Source organism: Bos indicus, chromosome 7, assembly GCF_029378745.1.
Source record: "Bos indicus isolate NIAB-ARS_2022 breed Sahiwal x Tharparkar chromosome 7, NIAB-ARS_B.indTharparkar_mat_pri_1.0, whole genome shotgun sequence".
In the NCBI taxonomy this organism is placed as follows: domain Eukaryota; kingdom Metazoa; phylum Chordata; class Mammalia; order Artiodactyla; family Bovidae; genus Bos; species Bos indicus.
Genome location: NC_091766.1, coordinates 44,352,782 through 44,374,860, shown reverse-complemented (window position 1 = coordinate 44,374,860; position 22,079 = coordinate 44,352,782). Strand labels below are relative to the sequence as shown.

At 39.9% G+C, this 22,079-nt stretch overlaps 1 protein-coding gene across 1 annotated transcript in view; it reads right to left on the bottom strand.

The window, feature by feature from the left end:
• Positions 1 to 4,846: 4,846 nt before the first annotated feature.
• HSPA4 (heat shock protein family A (Hsp70) member 4) overlaps positions 4,847 to 22,079 on the bottom strand; it is a 53,807-nt gene continuing 36,574 nt past the window's right edge. The window contains exons 10-19 of the mRNA XM_019964911.2: positions 19,457 to 19,563; positions 18,715 to 18,848; positions 17,263 to 17,444; positions 16,149 to 16,238; positions 12,638 to 12,790; positions 11,646 to 11,771; positions 10,760 to 10,867; positions 9,166 to 9,285; positions 7,223 to 7,384; positions 4,847 to 7,049 (exon numbers count right to left, since the gene is read on the bottom strand). Of these exons, the coding sequence (XP_019820470.1) occupies positions 6,846 to 7,049; positions 7,223 to 7,384; positions 9,166 to 9,285; positions 10,760 to 10,867; positions 11,646 to 11,771; positions 12,638 to 12,790; positions 16,149 to 16,238; positions 17,263 to 17,444; positions 18,715 to 18,848; positions 19,457 to 19,563 (1,386 nt within the window). The 3' untranslated portion in view covers positions 4,847 to 6,845. The remainder of the gene's footprint in view (positions 7,050 to 7,222; positions 7,385 to 9,165; positions 9,286 to 10,759; positions 10,868 to 11,645; positions 11,772 to 12,637; positions 12,791 to 16,148; positions 16,239 to 17,262; positions 17,445 to 18,714; positions 18,849 to 19,456; positions 19,564 to 22,079) is intronic.

Below are 22,079 nucleotides of genomic sequence, written 5' to 3'. Positions count from 1 at the left end.
GTCACTCAGTCATGTCCAACTCCCCTTGTGACACCATGGACAGCAGCACTACAGGCTTCCCTCAGTTCAGTCGCTTAGTCGTGTCTGACTCTTTGCGACCCCATGGGCTGCAGCACACCAGGCTTCCCTGTACATCACCAGCTCATGGAGCCTACTCATACTCATGTCCATCCCATCAGTGATGCCATCCAACCATCTCATCCTCTGTCCTCCCCTTCTCTTCCTGCCCTCAATCTTTCCCAGCATCAGGGTCTTTTCCAATGAGTAAGTTCTTCACATCAGGTGGCCAAAGTATTGGAGTTTCAACTTCAGCATCAGTCCTTCCAATGAATATTCAGGACTGATTTCCTTTAGGATGGACTGGACAGATCTCCTTGCAGTCCAAGGGACTCTTAAGAGTCTTCTCCAACACCACAGTTCAAAAGCATCAATTCTTCGGCACTCAGCTTTCTTTATAGTCCAACTCTCACATCCATTCATGACTACTGGAAAAACTATGGCCTTGACTAGACGGATCTGTGTTGGCAAAGTAATGTCTCTGCTTTTTAATATGCTGTCTAGGTTGGTCATAGCTTTCTTCCAAGGAGCAAGCATCTTTTAATTTCATGGCTACAGTCACCATCTGCAGTGATTTTGGAGCCCCCAGAAATAAAGTCTGACACTGTTTCCACTGTTTCCCCATCTATTTCCCATGAAGTGATGGGACCGGATGCCATGATCTTAGTTTTCTGAATGCTGAGTTTTAAGCCAACTTTTCCACTCTCCTCTTTCACTTTCAGGGGGCTCTTTAATTCTTCGCTTTCTGCCATAAGGGTGGTGTCATCTGCATATCTGAGGTTATTGATATTTCTCTTGGCAATCTTGATTCCAACTTGTGCTTCATCCAGCCCAGCTTTTCTCATGTACTCTGCATGTAGTAAGTTAGATAAGCAGGGTGACAATATACAACCTTGACGTACTCTATTCACTATCTCCCAGAGTTTGTTCAAATCCATGTCCATTGAGTCAATGACGCTATCTAATCATTGTATCTTCTGCTACCCCCTTCTCCTCCTGCCCTAAATTTTTCCCAGCATCAGGGTCTTTTCCAATGAGTTGGCTCTTCCCATCAGATGACCAAAGTATTGGAGTTTTAGCTTCAGCATCAATCCTTCTAGTAAATATTCAGGACTGTTTTCCTTTAGGATTAACTGGTTTGATCCTCCTGTGAGTCTTGTCCAGCCCCAGTTTGAATGCATCAACTCTTCAGCGCTCAGCCATTCTTTATGGTCCAAATCTCACATCTGTACATGACTACTGGAAAAACCATAGTAGGGATTCCTGGCTCCGCCATCCACCTTCTCTGTGAGCTTTGCCTGCTTTGACCCTTTCCTCATCCACAAAGAGTTCAATGTTTTCAAATAGTTCTCATGTTTTTATTCACTGAAAATATTGTACGTGTGGATTCAAGAATCCCGTGCTTCACGCTGGCTGCCCAGGGCAGTGGTGAACAAGGCAGGATCCATCCTTCAGTTGGAAAATACAGATAAGGACAAGACACAGAGGAAAGGCCCCTCACCCAGCTTCATTTAGGACTGCATGTACGCTCTCAATTTTTAAGTTCTATCCCACACAACCCTCCTGGGCCTCACGGCAGTCTCATGTGAGTCCTAGAGGCCTGTCCACCAGCATTGCTCAAAGACACACTATCATTTGGGCCACCCTTTTTTGAAACATCTACTAAATTCAGCTCATCCTCAGAAATGCTTCACCAGGATTTACAATGCTTCGCTGAGTCACTGAGACTGTTTTCCAAGTGTGTTCCGTTTTCTCTCCCCTAGGCATTTAGCCAAGTCTTGACTGAATAGTCTATTTTAAAATGCACATAGAAAAAACAATGTATGTGGTAAGGGCCTGCTTACTTGTGATACGAATTTTGATCCTCCGTGATCCAGGACTCCAAATCTTACAAGTTCACCTGACCTTTGAAGGATGTAAACACAGACCCAACCAATGGAAAAGGGCCCCAAACACAGCTGTCTATATATTTTTTTCTGTGGGTTGTTTTTGAAACCAGCAAATCCCAGGTTAGAAGTATGTATTTCCCCTACTGTCCCTCCCTGCCCTTAACACCGTATCAAAACCAGAATGACAAGGTCAGGATTAGCCTGGCAGTTGCTTGTGTATATTGGACAGACCTGGAAAAGCATTCTGTATTTGGCTCATATGCTCTGAGGTCCTCCCTTCTCTGATCCACCAGAAACGCACTCCCTCCTTTATCCTCCTGGTGCTTCTACCCCAACATGGCCATTTTCCCATTTTGCCTCTAGCCTGCTGCTTAAGAGGTCCCCTCCTTCTTTTCTACACTATGACACCTGCCCCAAATTGCAGTACCCAGCTCAGAAGACCAGGGCAGCGAGGGTCATATCCCAGAGCTGCTCCAGCCAGAAGCAAGGGAGCACTACCCAGGGAAGGAATGCCAGTCTCCAGGTAACTGGTGCAAATTCTCCCCATTTGCACACAGGACAGTGGGCCTAGGATGCTGCCTAACTTTCTTCCTCCCCAAGTTGATCCCTTAACTAGGCTTAAGCTTCCTGACCAAATGCTCTCCTCCACCTGAGGCCTCACTGCATGTTCCTGAAGCAACCCCACAGCCACTAACTCCACCAGCCATTGCCGCCTCTCACTTCTCAAACTCCCTCCTCCCTAACTCCCTCAAGCCCTACCTGAGGCATGGTCACTCCCCTCTGGCAGCTCCTTGTTTCTTTCAAAGCCCCCACTTCTTCCTGACACAGCCAAAAAACCATCCTTTACTCCCTAAGGCAGGAACACACCCTGACTTCCAAAGCTTCCTTCCACAGCAGCTGTAGCTACAGGATCCCTGTTCCATGTTCTACAACTTCCTAACCTTATCCAGACTGCCAGGAGTATCTGCACTGACTCCTACAGACCAGGAGCTCCATCTGTCCATTGCGTCCTTTATTCCAGCTTTGAAACCTTGGACCCATTCTTCTTAACATATACTTCTAGGGACCTTCTCTCATGGTCCAGTGGCTAGGACTCCACACTCCCAAGTCAGATTTGATCCCTGGTCAGGGAACTGGATCCCACATGCCACAACTAAGAGTTCACATGCCTGCTACAACTGAAAAGATCCTGCATGCCACCACAAAGATCAAAGATCCCATGAGCCACAACTAAGACCTGGTGCGACCAAACAAATACAAAAATAGAGCAAAACAAAACAAAGTCTAAAAATCAATCAAATACCCTTCTAGTTCGCTTAACATTAGAAGACTCCAAAACGCTTATTACAGAAATCTTAGAAAACACAAACAAGCAAAAATTTCCTAACAAAAAATCACTCCAATCCCACCTTCAGAAAACCCCATTTCATTCTGAAACATCTAGCCAGATTTTACTTTTATGCAAACACATTCCATGTTCTTTCCAAATGAGAAATTGTGCATACTGTTTTGTAACTGACAAATTTTACGTAAGAAATGATCTGTTAAAGCCACTTAAACTGATTGAAATCAACCAAATATAGAGTGTATTACCAAAAGCCAGATCAATAATACGCCAATTGGTCCTTGAATCCTGGCCTGCGTGCCCTTGTCATTAGCCCATGAAGACTGGCTACTCCCCCTGCTTCTAACAGCATGGTGTTTTTTTTTTAATCACTTTCCATCTTCCCTTTTCCTCCAGCACCAAGACTTACCATTTACCCCTTCTTTTGGTTCACAACCCTAAAACATGGATTTTAAAAGTTCTACTACCTCCAACTTCCCCCAGGTCCCACTCACTCTGCACATATCACACGAGCATCCCTAAAACACTGTCACTCTCAGGCTAGAAGCCCAGTGCTCCACACCCAGACTCCAGTCTCTCGGCCCTAGCAAGCCCTACCACGTCTTTCACCTCTGACAGTTCCCCTACAAAAACCCCTTAAGATGCTTGCAAAGCATCTCAGAGGTCAGTGGTCTAAAGCCTGTGTGAATCCTCACCAACCCCATGGGAGCTGTGAAAGTTCTTCACATTAATCTGAAGCTGCCCCGTTGTAAAACCTTCAACACCAGCCCTAGCTCTGCCTCCAACACCCTCTTCCCCAGTGACATAGAAGAATGCTGGTACCTCTCCCCGGTAAACAGGTCTGCTATACTCTCCATGCAACTCCCAACATGCCTATAAAATGGCTACACTCTGGATAATCAGTAGCTGCCTGGCTGGGCCCAGGCTTCCCACTCACACCAGCAGGTGTCCACTCTTCTCCCAGAGGCCCAGAGAAAAGCAACTTTACTCCAAACACTTCAAGGTGGCGAGTACCGGCTCTCTTGGTAGGCCTAGCACTGGGACTATTAAGTGGCCGAACTACAGGAAAGCCATGCTTTGTACACTTACGGTCGCTTCTGATGGCTTCATCCCCTTTCAGCACTCACCACCACCCCACATAGACACCACCACACACAGGCGTGCGCACACTACTGCGACTATCATGGTAGTCACTGTTGAAAGCACATTCTGGGCCATGTCCTGTTCTCTGAAGGGGCAGGCATCAGTCCTGGCACTGGCCTTCATGGGGCCATAACTCACCTTCTGCTATTGTAAAAACCCTCAAAGTAAGGCCCAATTACAGGAACAAGATAAGGATTCCTAAACCAGAGAACTGGGCTGAGACTCAGCATGGGAGAGTTGAGTATGGAAAGAGAACTACTTCCTGCCACCCAATGTGCTGAGCCTTGAATGTTCTTCAGAATGGAGATCACTGACAAAAGTTAACAACTTGGAATTTAGCTACCCTCCAGAGAAATTTTTTATTGAAAACACAGACACACACACACAATTATGAAATTAAGAAAACCATTCCTTAAGCGTGTAAGACAGGTTTCTTTTTATTAAGTTTTCCTAAACTTGTCTCATGTTTACTGAATGTTTTTCTTTGTGTAAGAATGTAACCTGGAGCTTTAACAAACCAATTTAGATAATGCAACCTGGATAAATGTTTGTCTGCACACAAGTCATCAACTGTTACTCTCTGGTCTGGTCTCCATGTAAATTCAATTGGTCTGCAAGCCTGTCTAAACAGAGAGCAAGAAGACCACATCATCTTAATTCTAGTTTAAACCTCAAATTCAACCCCATCCCAAGTCCCACACCCTCCCCACACACAAAAGAAAATTTTTAGAAGAAATGGCCATTAAGGACTGAGTCAAGTTGCATAAGCATTGGCTTAATCCTGCAGCCAGCACCCCAAAGTAGCTCCTGGCCTCACAGCAGGCCAGCTGAACTCTTGAAGCTGGACAGGTAGAGAATGGACAAAGGATGTTCTAAGAACAGGGCCAAGTCCTGGTGCTGTGAGGCTTCCATGCATGCTTACACACCAACATAAATACACTTCCACCTTCCTCCTCTAAGCAACGTTTCTGTACAGGACTTTAGAGCTTATAACAGTCTGAATTTTTTAGTGCAGAGATGGACAGCAACTCATTCTAAATATGCAAGGTATACTCTTATTTCTAACAACATAAGTCAAAAGTAACAGAGAAGCACTCTGTTATACAGATTAACAATTATTACAAAGGTCCAAAATGTAACCAACAAAGCTTGTAACAGTTTCTAGGGCAAGGACCAGCTCTGGGCTCTAATATACTACAGGTTTCCCTTAGAGTTCCCCAAATGCCTCACTCCTATCAACACCGCCCAAAGCACTGCCACAGGGAATGCTCTGGCGCTCCTGACGGTGACCGCAGAGCAAGAATGAGGCACTGCTGAAGTCAGGCACCACACTTAACACTAACTTCAGACTCATCCAGTACAATCCAGTGCATCTTAGTTTTTTGTACAGTCTGTCAGCCGTTTAACACATACACATTGGCAGATTCATGACAGATGTTAACGCTTAACACATAAGTGACTGTGAATGAGCCAAAAAAGAACTTAACTCTTGTCCTAAGACTTCACGCTATACCTCAAATTTACACAGAATATCTCTCACCTGAACAAGCAGGCCAGGATACAAATCTTTATACCATAATTAACAAGAATCAATCCCTCAGTTAAATTTACCATGCCTATATCCAACAATACATCTACCCAATTCTAACCTTCTGAAGAGAAAATTATTTAGACTTTGATGCTTGGGATATTAATGAACATACTTTCAGAAATATACATTCTCAGGAAGAACCTCCAGGTTTAAAATCCTCAGTTAACAACCTGCTCCAGGTGAAAGGGTCTATTTCCCCAAGAGCAACACACGGCATTTGTAATGGGAACCCCTTTTATCTGGGAAAGATGGGAAGATTGGGGGGGGGGGGGGGTCCCAGGGGAGCGGAGTGACACGTGAAGCTCAGAGCACACCTTTGTTGTTCTACGTTAATCTACGCCATGCTCTAGCCCTCAGAAACAGAGGGAGATCCCTCCCCCATCCCCACACCAGGCGGGGAGCCTTTGTGGCAACCTCCACAGCAGAATTTTTAAGCACAATTAAGAGTTCCTGTCATTTATGTCATAACAAAAAGTTTGCTTGATAGCTAGGTATAGCCTGTGCTATAGCTCAACTTTCTAAAACAAACTTCTCTTTGTATAAGCATGATTAAACATAAAAGGAGTGAAGCATAAGCTCAGTAAGACTAACTGGGCTTCTAAATAGTACCATTATGAAAAAGATACAATGCACTTCATTTCTGTATCTAACTATTTAGAAGTCAAAATGCTCCATACATTACTGATATCCCCTCCCCCTCAAGTCCCCTAAAAACTGACTAAGAAATCTCCAGTATTTAATTGCTCTAGTTGATATTTAGAACAAAGTTGACAACTTAAAGCTTTATAATAGTCTGTTTTAATATAAACAATTGTTGGAATCAATCAATGTCCATTTCAGGAAGCTTCTTGTCTGAATCCGAAGGCACAGCTGTGTCTGTACCCTGCTCAGCAGCCTGAGGGCCCGGGTTGTCTCCTTGTCCATCCACTGGTCCATTCTGCTCTGCATTTTTTTGCTCCTCTTTTGGAGGTTCCACTTTGGGTTTGGGCTTTGAAATTATAGGGCTGCAGATACTCGTCAGCTCCTAGAACAACAGGAGAGAAAACAGTGGTTTTTGTAATTTTACATAGCATACTAAAATCAAAGCCCACCCTCTCTTATCCTATCCCCAAGATGTAACCAAAGATGGAGTAATGAAATTCTCTATTAATAATACCGACTAGAAAAAACTATTAAATCTTTAAAATCATGAATTACTTTAATTTTAGCTTCAATCTCTTTTGCCTTGACAACTGGATCCATGGTCAGACTCTGCTTGTTCTGCAGATTCAGCTTGTTATTCATCCACTCCATGGCCTCATTCATGCTTTTTTCCACCTTCAGCATGTCAGCAGCATCCAAATGATCATACTGGTCCTCCTATAACCAGAAGCCAACCAGACAAGCATCAAAGAATAATACAGTCCCTACTCAAATACTGCCTAGTTCTTCAGCATCTTCCAAAAAGCTACAATCTTTCCGAAAATGAAGTCCATCTAGCCTCACAAGCTATACATTCAATTCCCTAAAAATTCAATAAAGGAAAGTAACCTCAATTTTTAACACAGAGAAAATGCATTTCAAGGTCAAAAGGAATACACAAGGTGGCAATTAAAAGGTTTCAAAAGTATAAACAACAGATGCTTTACACAAAATCTTATAAATGTAATTTTGCAAATAAATAAATATAATTTTACAATGCAAAAAAAGGCCATGTCATTAGATATGAGACTGGAGGTTTAGGTATCGAAGTTAAGAAACAAAATAATTATGAATACAGTTTTTTAAAAGAATCCTTTCAGAAGTAAAATTTAAAAATTCATCTTTTTAGAAAGCTTAGTTTATTATATTTAAGTTTCTTACATGCAGATGACACCACCCTTATGGCAGAAAGTGAAGAAGAACCAAAGAGCCTCTTGATGAAAGTGAAAGAGAGTGAAAAAGTTAGCTTAAAGCTCAAAACTCAGAAAACTAAGATCATGGCATCGGGTCCCATCACTTCATGGCAAATAGATGGGGAAACGGTGGTTGACTTTATTTTTGGGGGCTCTAAAATCACTGCAGATGGTGACTGCAGCCATGAAATTAAAAGACATTTACTCCTTGGAAGGAAAGTTATGACCAACCTAGACAGCATATTAAAAAGCAAAGGCATTACTTTGCCAACAAAGGTCCATCTAGTCAAGGCTATGGTTTTTCTAGTAGTCATGTATGGATGTGAGAGTTGGACTATAAAGAAAGCTGAGTGCCAAAGAATTGATGCTTTTGAACTGTGGTGCTGGAGAACACTCTTGAGAGTTCCTTGGACTGCAAGGAGATCCAACCAGTCCATCCTAAAGGAGATCAGTCCTGGGTGTTCACTGGAAGGACTGATGTTGAAGCCGAAACGCCAATACTTTGGCCACCTGATGCAAAGAGCTGACTCATTGGAAAAGACCCTGATGCTGGGAAAGATTGAGGGCAGGAGGAGAAGGGGACGAAAGAGGATGAGATGGTTGGATGGCATCACCGACTCAATGGACATGAGTTTGGGTAGGCTCTGGGAGCTGGTGATGGACAGGGAGGTCTGGCATGCTACCGTTCATGGGGTCGCAAAGAGTTGGACACGACTGAGCAACTGAACTGAACTAGACACTGACAATACATCAAGAACCTAGAGTATAAAAGCAGAATTAACCAAACTACTGACCAAAGTCTGAGAGCAACCCAGACCACAGGCCAAATCCCAGCTCCCCCAAGAGTAACCTGGGTAAGGATTAAACCACCTATTTCATAAACGTACTGTGTAGATTTAATGATATAATATATTTTGGAGTATCATATAGTACTCAAGAAAATGATACCCATAGTTTATTGTTGAAACAGTCCTACAAACTAAATTATTTGTCTAATGTGTTCTAAGACCAGACTAGAGCAAGTTAAGTCACTAATGAAACATTTCATAACAAGAAAAGGAAACTGAGTAATACTGCTCAATTACTGAGTCTCCTTACTAAAGAGAAGCAGCAAATCCCAGTTGTTAATAAGGTTAAATAAAATATTATACGACATTAACATCCAAAAAGAAAACAATGTTATTAAATAACAGAAAAAACTGCTATGAAAATGTCTCAGAATTCTACCAAAACATTAGTAGGGAAGAGGAAAAAAAGAAAAGATACCTTGTTTTTGAAAGAGCTGATTACTTTCATATACTGTTGGATTTGTTTCCCTAGTTCGTCAAATAATTTTGGTCTTTCTTCAGATTCCTGGAATCGCATCTTAATAGGCTGACCTAGATTCTTATTAGAAGAGAGAATATACAAATTCTTCACATGGGAGTTTAAACTAACAAAAGCAGTATTTTTCTACTAAGATTGATTATGAATTAAAATTCATTTAATCTCTGTGTTCTATATATAAGAAGTTGAATATTTTTCCCCAGACAGTCGAAATAGTATCCTCAGGCTTCATTAGAATATACATCAATTCTGTTCCATGTGGAGCCACTTCAACTTGTCACCTGAACCCTAGTTCTCAAAATACACTGGGGAGACAACCAAAAATGAGATGCCTCCTGACAGTGATATAAAACACTGGATAGGAAGTACACTTGCCAAAAATGTTTAAATCTGTATCTTACAAAGCCTCCAGCTCTAACCATAAATTTACCAATAAGATAAAACACCACAGGGGTGAAAAGGAGTAAAATATAGACTGGGAATAAATTCTCCAGGACAAATGATTCAGTTTTTTCATCAACTAAGTAAAGAAAGAGAAACTGATGGGAGGAGAACTACGGATACAGATTTAAGAGATATACCAACACAGTGTATGGGCCCTATTTGGATCCTGAGTCAAAGAAGCTAAAACATAATTTATGAAACAACTGGAACCTCAAAACTGACTGAACATATGGTGATATTAATAGTGATGTTAAGGAATTTTTACACATGTGATAATGGTACAGCATAAGGTTATATTTTCTTTTAAATACACACTGATATATTCTGGGGTTAAATATAACCTAAGAGACTTGCTTAAGAATAACTGGAAGTGGAAAGGAGCAGATACGGACCAAAACTGGATATAAGCTGACAACAGCTGAAGCTATTATTCTGTCTCCTTCCATGTGTTAAACAAGTCCCATAAAAAAAAAGTAAATAAAAAAACTCAATGAGCAGGATCTCACTGGAGACCCTTAACATTCTTGCCAGAATGACAGGCAACTGCATGTGCTTACTGTCCCTGAGCAATTCCATTCCAAAGGTTAGTCAACAATGGAATAGTTTAGCAAGAAACTAAGTAACCACAGAAATGGAAAAAGTTCTTGTGTACTTGCATCTTTTTCCAAACAAGAGGCCTCAACTTTTTAAATAATTCTTTGGACTTTTAATTCTGAAGTGTAACTATCACTTCTTTACATACAAAACCAGTCACTTCTGCTCTATTGAGAATCGAAGCTGTATATACACAGCCCTGCTCCAACTGCACTGCCACTGCCTGTTAGAGGACAGGAATACATCCTGTTAGTCTTTCAATTTCTTGACATTAAGAACACACTCAAGCTCCAATTCAGTGAAACATTTTATGTCTGAACTCAATTTTCAGAAAAATTGTTTTGTTATCATCAAGTTAAAAAAAAAAGAGTGAAACTAAGTGATAAAAAGTATAGCTTTTCAATCACTTTCAACCTGCCTTCATTTAACATGAGAATTAGAATTTTGAGGTATTCTCCATGCAAAGTACAACATTTCGCTTTCAAGAATCACTTACTTTTAATTCAGCCAATTTATCCACGTAAACTTGCTTTGGCTGGTCTTCTCCATCCTCATACAACCAATTTTCAGTATCTTCTAGTTTCAAGGTAAAATTGTTACGGTCCTAAAGATGAAGGAAACAATTGCACAATTAAGTCGATCAAAAATTAGTTGATTCAGGAATAAAGAAACAGTCACAGACCATGATACATCTGGATTTTCATTAAAACATGAGGTAGTTGGGAGATGGGGATATAGGAAACAAGACTGACACAATCTTATTTTGCTTTATAGGTACAAGGGGGTTTATTACATTATTTTCTCCACTGTAGGAAACATTTGGGTATGTTTGAAAATTTCAGAATTAAAAAGTACATTTAAAAATAAGTGTGTTAAGAGTAAATAACACTGTATTGAAAGCAACTAAGAGAATAAATCTTAAAAGTTCTCATCACAAGAAAAAAAATCAAGTATGTGTAGTGACAGATGTTTAGACTTCTGATGGTAATCATTTTACAACATATATAAACATCTAATCATTATGCTGCACATCTGAAACAACTAAAATGATATGTCAATTATACGTAAATCTTTTTCTAACAAGTGAGTTAAAATAAGCATCAGGAGAAAAGTGAGCTTTTTTTAAAGAAAAATCCTAGGTAAATTATAGCATGCAAGTGTATCAAAAAGTGACACACCAAAAAAAAGTGATGCACAAAGACTAACCTTTAGGAAACACTCCACCAATACTATATAAAAAAAACAATATAAAACTGCCCCCCCCAAAAATATTTTTAATCATTTTACTGTATACCTACAGATGCAAAACATCACTTGTAAGTACATTTAAGGATCCTCCCAGGAAACACAAAATGAGCAGACACACGGCGGCACATACTTACATCTTCACTCACAAACTTCTCATATTCACCACTCAGCTTGTCTCTCATTTCGTACACATATTCTTCTACTGCATTCTTAGCATCATTCCTCTCTTTCTCTAGTTTATCCTGCATGATCATCTTACCCTGTGAACAGTAGTCAGACATTCAAAAAACTGAGACAATTTCCTCTTAACCATTAAGTAATATAGTAATAGAAGTTAAGAGAAGCCTTCTTCCCAAAATCCTTTTAGTTCTGCAAATCATTCGAGAAAAGAGCTGGAGGCATTAGTCCTCAGTAAATTATGACGATCAAGTAAGAGTTTCGTGGGTATGCTTAGGAAAAAAAGAGCAACAGAAGAAATAGCAAGATGCTGAAACTCAAAAGTAAAAATAAGGAAAATGCTAGGACAAGAACTAAAAGAAACTATTAGCTCACGGTCACAAGGTGGGTATAACCTGCTTGTATTACATACCCAGGAAAAATAAAAATTATTCATATAGTATAGATGCTAAAGATTCTATAAAACTATTCTAAGACCCAATGTACCTATCATAAGAAACCTCAAAGACAACAATTAATTGAATAATTGTGCCCCAAGGTCCCAAACACTGCATCACTCACCATAACCAGAGTTACATACTGACTGGTAACAGAAACTAATAAACAGAACATTAAGGCTACTCTGAGTTCTCCCACTGATCGACTTCCCTGACCCTGGCCTCAAACATCGCAATCTCTAGTGAACAACCAAACTCACACACCCAAAAACATGAATGATACCTCCCCGAAATGTTAAAAGATTTCGTAAGAGAGTTTTTAGCAACAGACGTATCACCATAAAACAATTTTGATGATGTATCTTGGGATCTACTAAACTTGTCCTCCAATACCCCAAAACGTTCAATTATTCCCAAACCCCACACAATGCATAAAGGTCACTAGACACATTTGAACACTATGGTCACATTACTGTTCTAGCTTATTGCTCTAGCAGACTTAAAATAACCACCTCATTTTCAATGTATAAGTTGAGCATCTCTCTGTCTATCTGCCATAAGAGCTGATTCTCAATTGGCAGGTCCACAGTACTGGTCTTCACTTTTGCCTTCTTGGCTTGAGGTGGTTGGTCCATCTTTTTGTCTTTTGATCCAGCTTGAGAGGTCTAAAATAAGAGAAATCATTAAGTACACACATACAGACTCCAGCTTCCAAATGGGTCATGTTTCAAAGGTTGGTTTTGCTTTTTTACTAACTTAAGTTTGTTTTCTTATAATATCTGCAAAGTTAGAAATATATGAATAGTCAAATCCATAGAGATAAAAAGTAATGGTGGTTCCCAGAGGATGGGGAAAGAACGAATAGAAGAAATGAATTTTGGTTAGACAGATGAAAGAAGTTCTGGAGACTGATTGTATCACAGTGTGATTATACTTACTACTGATTTGTACACACATATACACTTATATACATACATACACACACACATAAACTCCCATAACCCCACCATCAACATACCATTACAATTAAATATTCTCTAATTTTCTTCCACTCTTATCTAAACATACAAACGTGCATAGGAAATGAGTAGGGAGAGGGTAATGAAATTTTTAAGGATCAGAAATACAGCAATAAGATGACTTCCAGAGTATCTATACCTATTTCGATTCTCACAAGGAGTAAGAGAGTCCATTTCGCTGTACCCTGGCCACAAAGAAGAATTCATTTGCCGTGATCTATTATTTTCATTGAGGCAATAACCTTTTCTTACACATTTATAAGGTACATTTATTCCTCCAAATTGCCTAGTCATATTTCATTCACCATTCTCTTGGGATCTTTGTGATTTTTCCCCCCAGTGATTGACTCTTCTAGATTTTTTCTAATCTTTTATTAGTCTATGCAAGCTTTTATTTTTTAACCCATCCATCTTTCCCTTTGTGATTACTTTCACTGCTTTCATGCTTTCAAAGCTCCTGCTGATTCACAGATTAGAAAAATATTCATTCCAGCTTTTTTTTTTAATATTTATTTCCTTTTGGCTGCGCTGGGCCTTCATTGCAGCTACACACAGCCTGTCTCTAGTTGTGGTGCAAGGCTTCTCACTGAGGTGCTCCTCTTATTACAGAGCAGCAAGCTCAGTAGTTGTGGTGCACAGGCTTAGCTGTGTGATCTGTGGCATATGGAATCCTCTTGGACCAGGGATCAAACCCATGTCTGCACTGGCAGATTTTTAACCACTGGACCATCAGGGAAGTCCCATTCCAGCTGTTTTTAATTCTTCATCTGTAACTTTCAAATAATCTGGAATATAATCTTCTTTATGACATGAGGCAAGATTTCAAAGTCATTTCCCCACCTCCTGTCCAAATCTTACGTCAGAGCTGAAATTTATGTTATCATTTGTATTTTATTTCCTTTAAAAACAATACTACAAAAGGTGTCAGTTCCCAAGCCACCTCACGAAAGGAACCTAAATAACTCCATGAAACTTCCCACACCTCTAAGGCCTGATGGGGGGAGGAGGAAAGGTCAGGCCCACCTCATTCCTTTCTCCTCCCCCACCTTCAAGAACAAAGAAAAATAGGTATTTCTCTCCCCCACTGCTGCCCCCAACCCAGGCAACAACAGGTCTTCACCTCCGAAAAGGCCTACAAGACACTAAAGCATCTGTCAGCATGATTTCCTCTGTCCATTATTTTCTCTTTTTACAATTATTTGCAAAGTTAAATTAATTAAAGTTTGTTAACCGACATGAAAATGGGTACCAGACTTGAGCCTCCTAAAGGCTCTGCCAAACTTTTTTAAATGCCACAATCAGAAATACCTTAGGAGGTGAGATTATACCCTGCAATGTCATACATAATTTGTAAGAAAAGCTGTTTTCAATGCTGATGCCAAAATTTAAACATGAAAACTGAAAAGTTAAAGAAGAGGTTGTAATGCACCCAAAAATGTTACACATTCATTTCAATATTATTTACAAACTGTATGTCAATATATTATTATTTTGAACAGTATTTCAAGGTAAAGATAAGTTTCAGAAGAGTTGACAAAATTTGAAAAAATCGTGTTTCACTATTAGTGAAGAGTAAGTTATGGGTAAGATGACTATTAGTAACAGCAATTCAGAAACCAGCATGAACCAATCACTAGTCAAACTAGGGCTTCTGAGTGCTTTCTTCCCACATGCCATCCACACTAAAGTTCAAAGACCATCTTGCCAAACACACTTTCCAAACACACTACAAAATCTTGCTTTAAGACTTCAAATATACTGGCAGAGAGGGGATTAGCAGCATAGTCTCGTGAGTGGGACTGATGGGTGCTGCACAACCTTAGCCAAGTTTACAAGGTCTTTTATTTCCCATGGACTTCCCGAGGACCCCAAGGCTCACTGCTAACAGATTCACACTGCTTGAGACAGACATTTCAACAATAATACAGTCCTGTAATCTCAAGCAAATGATTTCAAATTTTCTCCTTTCGATTTCTTTTGTATTAGGCTACGTATCAATAGCTCGGGCCGTTATAAATTACCTGGAAAACTACAATAGTAAATAGTAAGACTCTGAAACTACACTGACATGACAGAGCTACAAGATCTGCAGAAATCTAGTTTTATCAAAGTGGGAAATAAAGTCCACCACATAGCTCTCAATTTCACCCCACTGCACTGAGAGCTTTTGGTCTGAAAGGAACTTAAAAGCTTCAAGGCCTAAGCGAATTTATATTATGTTAAACACTTCAATTTTCAATATTAAAATACTGATTGGTAAGGCCTTGCCCAGGGATTTTCCAGTTGAATATTTATTTAAAAAAAGAAAATCACAATACTCAGACCATTCTTAAATGGGACAATCGACCTCATGTAAAACTGGTGTGTAAATCAAAAGAGCATCTCAGAATTTGAGGCAGAGGGACGTAAAGCTTCAAATTTAGAGATCAGTTTTCTGGCTTCTTGGAAACTAAAGCAGAAAGTTGTTACTTGTTTTATGAAAGGCTGTTAAGTATTGTGGAGTTAATATTATTGAGTTTTATCTCTATGCAACGCAGAACTGAAAGACCTCTGTATTCTCTCTCTTCCTGATACACAGTGTTATAAACAGCTCTTTAGGGGAATGTTACATTGATTTCTTAAATTATAAAGACTACATGTCAAAATTATGAGAACTGATATAATTTTGCCTTTAAGAGTACTAGACTGGAACTTGTCATACATTATTTAAGGAAGACTCGGAGTGTTTCATTAATGTTTACAATTTTAATATTTCTAAAGGCTGTTAAGGCAGCCTGAATATGATAAGGCAGCAACCTGATATGTGCTGAAAGCCAAACTTTTAGATTAGGGGGATTTTTTTAAACAAAAAACTATTCTAAATAAATTCTATTTCAACACCAAAAAAAAAAAAGGACTGTTCAAAGAAATGAAGATTTCTAATCCCCTTCCAAGACATAATATGTCAGGTCAAAACCATGTATGTAAAAAGACAGCAAATCACACTGTAAAATACAATTTATACCTCCATTTCTTCAGACTCCACCCTATTTTCTGCTGGTGTCTGCTGCTGTTGCTCTTCAACATGTGGCTCCTCCTGGTCCACTTGCATCTTCTGAAAAACAGGTCACATCGAATTCTGAAACTAGGAAATACTAGCGAAAGACTAAAGCAACTTTCACGACACAGTGGCAAAATCACAGGATATGGAATTCCTGCTAATTACCAGCAATCAGACAAACCAGACTCTTAATTCCAGCTATAACATATATGTTATACTTAGAACACAAAAGTTTTCCTCTCTGGATCTCAGCTACCACATCTGTACAATGGAGATAACATTTGCCTGACCTTATATACAAAAGAGTGGTTACAGAACTACATTATAAAGCCATAGCAGTACTCAGAAGTATGTAGTGTGGCAATATTTAACACAATAAAATCTGAAGAGAACATGAGTTTCTCCTTGCTTCCTCATGAACACATTTCTCTCTTCTTACAGAAGTTTTTAAAATCAGACATTTCATCCTCAAAAGTACAACCACTGTATGCATTAGGGAAAGTGGACACCTTGAAAATTCTTTTAGAAGTGCTTAAAGAACAAAGCCTGCCAATAATAAAGATGTCTGTAGAGACCCTGAATCACACTAGCTTTCAATGCCTACGGCGTATTATAATAGCCTCGGAGGTTTTTAAAACCAACACCTACCTGGGCTGTAGCCCAGACCAACTTTAACAAAATCTGTGGGGATGAGACCTGAACATCAGTTCATGCAGTTTTATAAAGCCTTGATTTTTACACACAATAAGGACAAGGCCCAGTGCATGACTCCAACAGATGAGTGCGAATTCTACGCTACCTATGGAAATAATCAACTGAGACTCAGCATTCTCCAGTAATCACAAAAGAATCAAGAATAACTCAAATTGACAAGCGCATGGTCTAAAGGAGGAAGCCGACTATGTCCCATTTCTATACAAATTCCATATAAATACTTTGTGCTAGTTCACACATGATGGGCTATGCATGCAAACCTACTCTCAGCAGCTCTGTCACCCTATTTGCTAGAATTTCTAGACAAGTGTCACCTCTGAGCCATTATAAATGGCCTAAAATGGTATAAAATTATCTAGATTACCTCTTCCTCCTTTGCATTCTGATCTGTTTCCATCGGTTCCTCATTTTCCTCAAACTTGTGCACTTCCACTAGAGAGGCACTGGACACACTGAAAATGCCATGGACATTTACTCGAACCTTGACTTTCACTTTTGAACTGGAGCCATCAGACTGAGGAGTGACTTTCTGAACTGAGAACTGAGCTAAGGATGTATGAAAGACAAAAGAGAACACATAACCTAAGAGGATGAATTCAAACACAAATATATGCCCATACTGCCAGGTTATGTCCATTTCTCAGTGAAAGGTCAGTAGCACAATACTTCAAATAAGCAAAGTGGGCACTCTTAGAATCTTAATACATCATCAGATTTCTCCTTCTTTCACATATAACCAAACTTTTAATCATCTTCTCCCAATTAAGAACTCAAGTATCTCCTAACTCTTCAAACATGTCCTTCCCTCCAGTCCCTTATCCCAATTCATCTTTATATGCTGCTGCTGCTGCTAAGTCGCTTCAGAGTAAATTCCTAGAACAGATTGGTCACATTTTCATCTACTGAAAATCCCAAAGATTCCATATTGTCACTTATTAAGAAACTGCCATTTCTAGATTCAGTTACTATACTAGCGTTTTGCTCATGTTTTTAATGTCATAAAACTCTGTAAACTATTAATTACCATGTTTATTTCTGTTTTACAAGTGAGGAAAACGCAGTAGGTTAACTTTCTAAGCTTCTAAGTGCCATTCAGGATGTTCCTAATACTTTACGCATGTACTCTAGTTCTGTAATTATCATTAACCCTCTAGATTCTCTCTCCTCAACTGTTATTATTTCCAGATACTAAGTTTCTCATAGTCAATGAAGAATGAAGACAACATGGTTCCATAGCCTATGACTGATTATCACAATCTGCTAATAATTTTTCTGTGTACACCTAACTCTATGTTAGGGTCAGAATTGAATACTTTCAGTAACCAGCATCACAGTATGCACAAAGTATAACAATAAATAATGTGCATTAACCAAGAACTACAGCCCAGGGAATTCCTTGGTGGTCCAATGGTCAGGACTCCATCATGCTTTCCCTGTCAAGGGCACAGGTTTGATTCCTGGTCAGGGAACTAAGAACTAATAAGCCACATGGTGCAGCCAAAAATTTTTTAACTGATTAAAATTAATTTTAAAAATCTTATTTAAAAAAAAAGAACTTCGGTCCACAGGAGGAGATCCAATTAAATAATGACCATCCTGCTGGTTCTGAACCTGATAATAAAACTGAAAGGTTTTTTTGTGCATGTGATTTAAAGTATTCAAATTTCAGTATATTATACTCACTTTGCTATTCCCATTCTGAAAGGTTTTTTTGTGCATGTGATTTAAAATACTCACATTTCAGTATATGATACTTACTTTGCTATTCCCATTCTCCCAAGTACACAATTTTTTAAATTCCCAACTCTTTACTTACCTATAGCAGGATCTGGATAAGGCAAATCTTGAGGAGAGCTATAATAAGCCTCAAGAGTGAAAGGTTCCTTTCTATAAAATGTGAGTACTTTAGAGAAAGGAGCAGCATGATTTTTTGAAAAGACTTCACAGTCACTGAATGGAGGAAAAAAGACAAACACAAATTTAGGACATTTCTAACACTTTTACCCAGGTATTCTAGTTTTGTAATTATTATACAACTCTAGTTACTCTTCTCAACTGGCATCATTTCCAGTTCATAAGAGTTTCCAAGAAAAACAAAAAATCTAAGTGTGTTTATGTAAAGTATCAGTTTTAAACACACACACACACACTTCGACACATGAAAGTAAAAGTTAAAGTGAAGTCGTGTCCGACTCTTCACGACCCTGGGGACTGCAGCCTGTCAGGCTCCTCCGCCCATGGGATTCTCCAGGAAAGAACACTGGAGTGGGTTGCCATTTCCTTCTCCAGGGGATCTTCCCAACCCAGGGATCGAGCACAGGTCTCCCACACTGCAGGCAGACTCTTTACCGTCTGAGCCACCAGGGCACATAAAAGGCACCAATTATTTCAGCAGGATCAAATAAACAAAATTAATAAGGACACAAACTTATTCTGATGAGTAAAGTAAATAATCACTTTGCTTCATGCACTATAACATAAGAGATTTGTGTAAGCTGAAACAGAGTATTTACCAAGACTTAACTTGTTAAGTACAAAAATCATTAAAAAAACATTACCTTGACCCTTCTTCAGCTGGAGAATTCCATCTCAGAGATATTGAATATGGTACTACATCAGTGATAGAAAATTCTCTGACTTTGAAAGCAGGCGATAAGATTGCACACTACAATAAGAATTTTTAAAAACTCCATTTGTCAAATAGGCATTATGAACTATATAAGACCTATAAGAAAAATGACTTCAGAAGAGCATCTACTTACATTAATAATTTAGCAGTATCTAAATAAGTGGTGACAACCCTTTGTGACCCCATAGACTGTAGCCAATCAGGCCCCCCTGTCCATGGGAATTTCCAGGAAAGAGTACTAGAGTGCCTTGCCATTTCCTTCTCCAGGGGATCTTCCCAACCCAGGGCTTAAACCCAGATCTCCCACATTCTAGACAGACGCTTTACCATCTGAGCCACCAGGGAAGTCCAAATAAGCTCAGTCGTGTCCAACTCTTTGTGACCCCGTGGACTGTAGCCCACCAAGCTCCTCCATCCATGAGATTCTCCAGGCAAGAATTCTGGAGTAGACTGTCATTTCCTTCTCCAGGGGATCTTCCCAAACAAGGGATCGAACCCAGGTCTCCCGCATTGCAAGCAGACACTTTAACCTCTGAGCTACCAGGGAATGTTAACACAGACACACTGAAACCATACTCAGAGAAAACTAGTCAATCTAATCACATTAGGACCACAGCCTTGTCTAACTCAATGAAACTAAGGCATGCCCGTGGGGCCACCTAAGACAGGCGGGTCATGGTGCAGAGGTCTGACAGAATGTGGTCCACTGGAGAAGGGAATGGCAAACCACTTAACAGTATGAAAAGGCAAAATGATACGATACTGAAAGAGGAACTTCCCCAGGTCAGTAGGTGCCCAATATGCTACTGGAGATCAGTGGAAAAATAACTCCAGAAAGAATGAAGGGATGGAGCCAAAGCGAAAACAATACCCAGTCGTGGATGTGACTGGTGATAGAAGCAATGTCCGATGCTGTAAAGAGCAACACTGAATAGGAACCTGGAATGTCAGGTCCATGAATCAAAGCAAATTGGAAGTGGTCCAACAGGAGATGGCAAGAGTGAACGTTGACATTCTAGGAATCAGCAAACTAAAACGGACTGGAAGGGGTGGATTTAACTCAGACGATCATTGTATCTACTACTGCGGGCAGGAATCCCTCACAAGAAATGGAGTAGCCATCATGGTCAACAAAAGAGTTCGAAATGCAGTACTTGGATGCAATCTCAAAAACGACAGAATGATCTCTGTTCGTTTCCAGGGCAAACCATTCAATATCACAGTAATCCAAGTCTATGCCCCAACCAGTAATGCTGAAGAAGCTGAAGTTGAATGGTTCTATGAAGACCTACAAGACCTTTTAGAACTAACACCCAAAAAAGATGTCATTTTCATTATAGGGGACTGGAATGCAAAAGTAGGAAGTCAAGAAACACCTGGAGTAACAGGCAAATTTGGCCTTGGAATACGGAATGAAGCAGGGCAAAGGCTAATAAGAGTTTTGCAAGAAAATGCACTGGTCATAGCCAACACCCTCTTCCAACAACACAAGAGAAGACTCTACACATGGACATCACCAGATGGTCAACACTGAAATCAGATTGATTATATTCATGAACTCCTTATTGCCAAATTCAGACTGAAATTGAAGACAGTAGGGAAAACCACTAGACCATTCAGGTATGACCTAAATCAAATCCCTTATGATTATACAGTGGAAGTGAGAAATAGATTTAAGGGCCTAGATCTGATAGATAGAGTGCCTGATGAACTATGGACTGAGGTTCGTGACATTGTACAGGAGACAGGGATCAAGACCATCCCCATGGAAAAGAAATGCAAAAAAGCAAAATGGCTGTCTAGGGAGGACTTACAAATAGCTGTGAAAAGAAAAGAAGCGAAAAGCAAAGGAGAAAAGGAAAGATATAAGCATCTGAATGCAGAGTTCCAAAGAATAGTAAGGAGAGATAAGAAAGCTTTCCTCAGAGATCAATGCAAAGAAATAGAGGCAAACAACATATTGGGAAACACTAGAGATGAGGTCGCTGAGGGTTGGACACGACTGAGTGACTTCACTTTCACTTTTCACTTTCATGCATTGGAGAAGGAAATGGCAACCCACTCCAGTGTTCTTGCCTGGAAAATCCCAGGGACGGGGGAGCCTGGTGGGCTGCCGTCTATGGGGTCTCACAGAGTCGGACACGACTGAAGTGACTTAGCAGTAGAGATCTCTTCAAGAAAATTAGAGATACCAAGGGAACATTTCATGCAAAGATGGGCTCGATAAAGGACAGAAATGGTATGGACCTAACAGAAGCAGAAGATATTAAGAAGAGGTGGCAAGAATACACAGAAGAACTATACAAAAAAGATCTTCATGACCCAGATAATCACGATGGTGTGATCACTCACCTAGAGCCAGACATCCTGGAATGTGAAGTCAAGTGGGCCTTAGAAAGCATCACTACGAACAAAGCTAGCGGAGGTGATGGAATTCCAGTTGAGCTATTTCAAATCCTGAAAGATGATGCTGTGAAACTGCTGCACTCAATATGCCAGCAAATTTGGAAAACTCAGCAGTGGCCACAGGACTGGAAAAGGTCAGTTTTCAT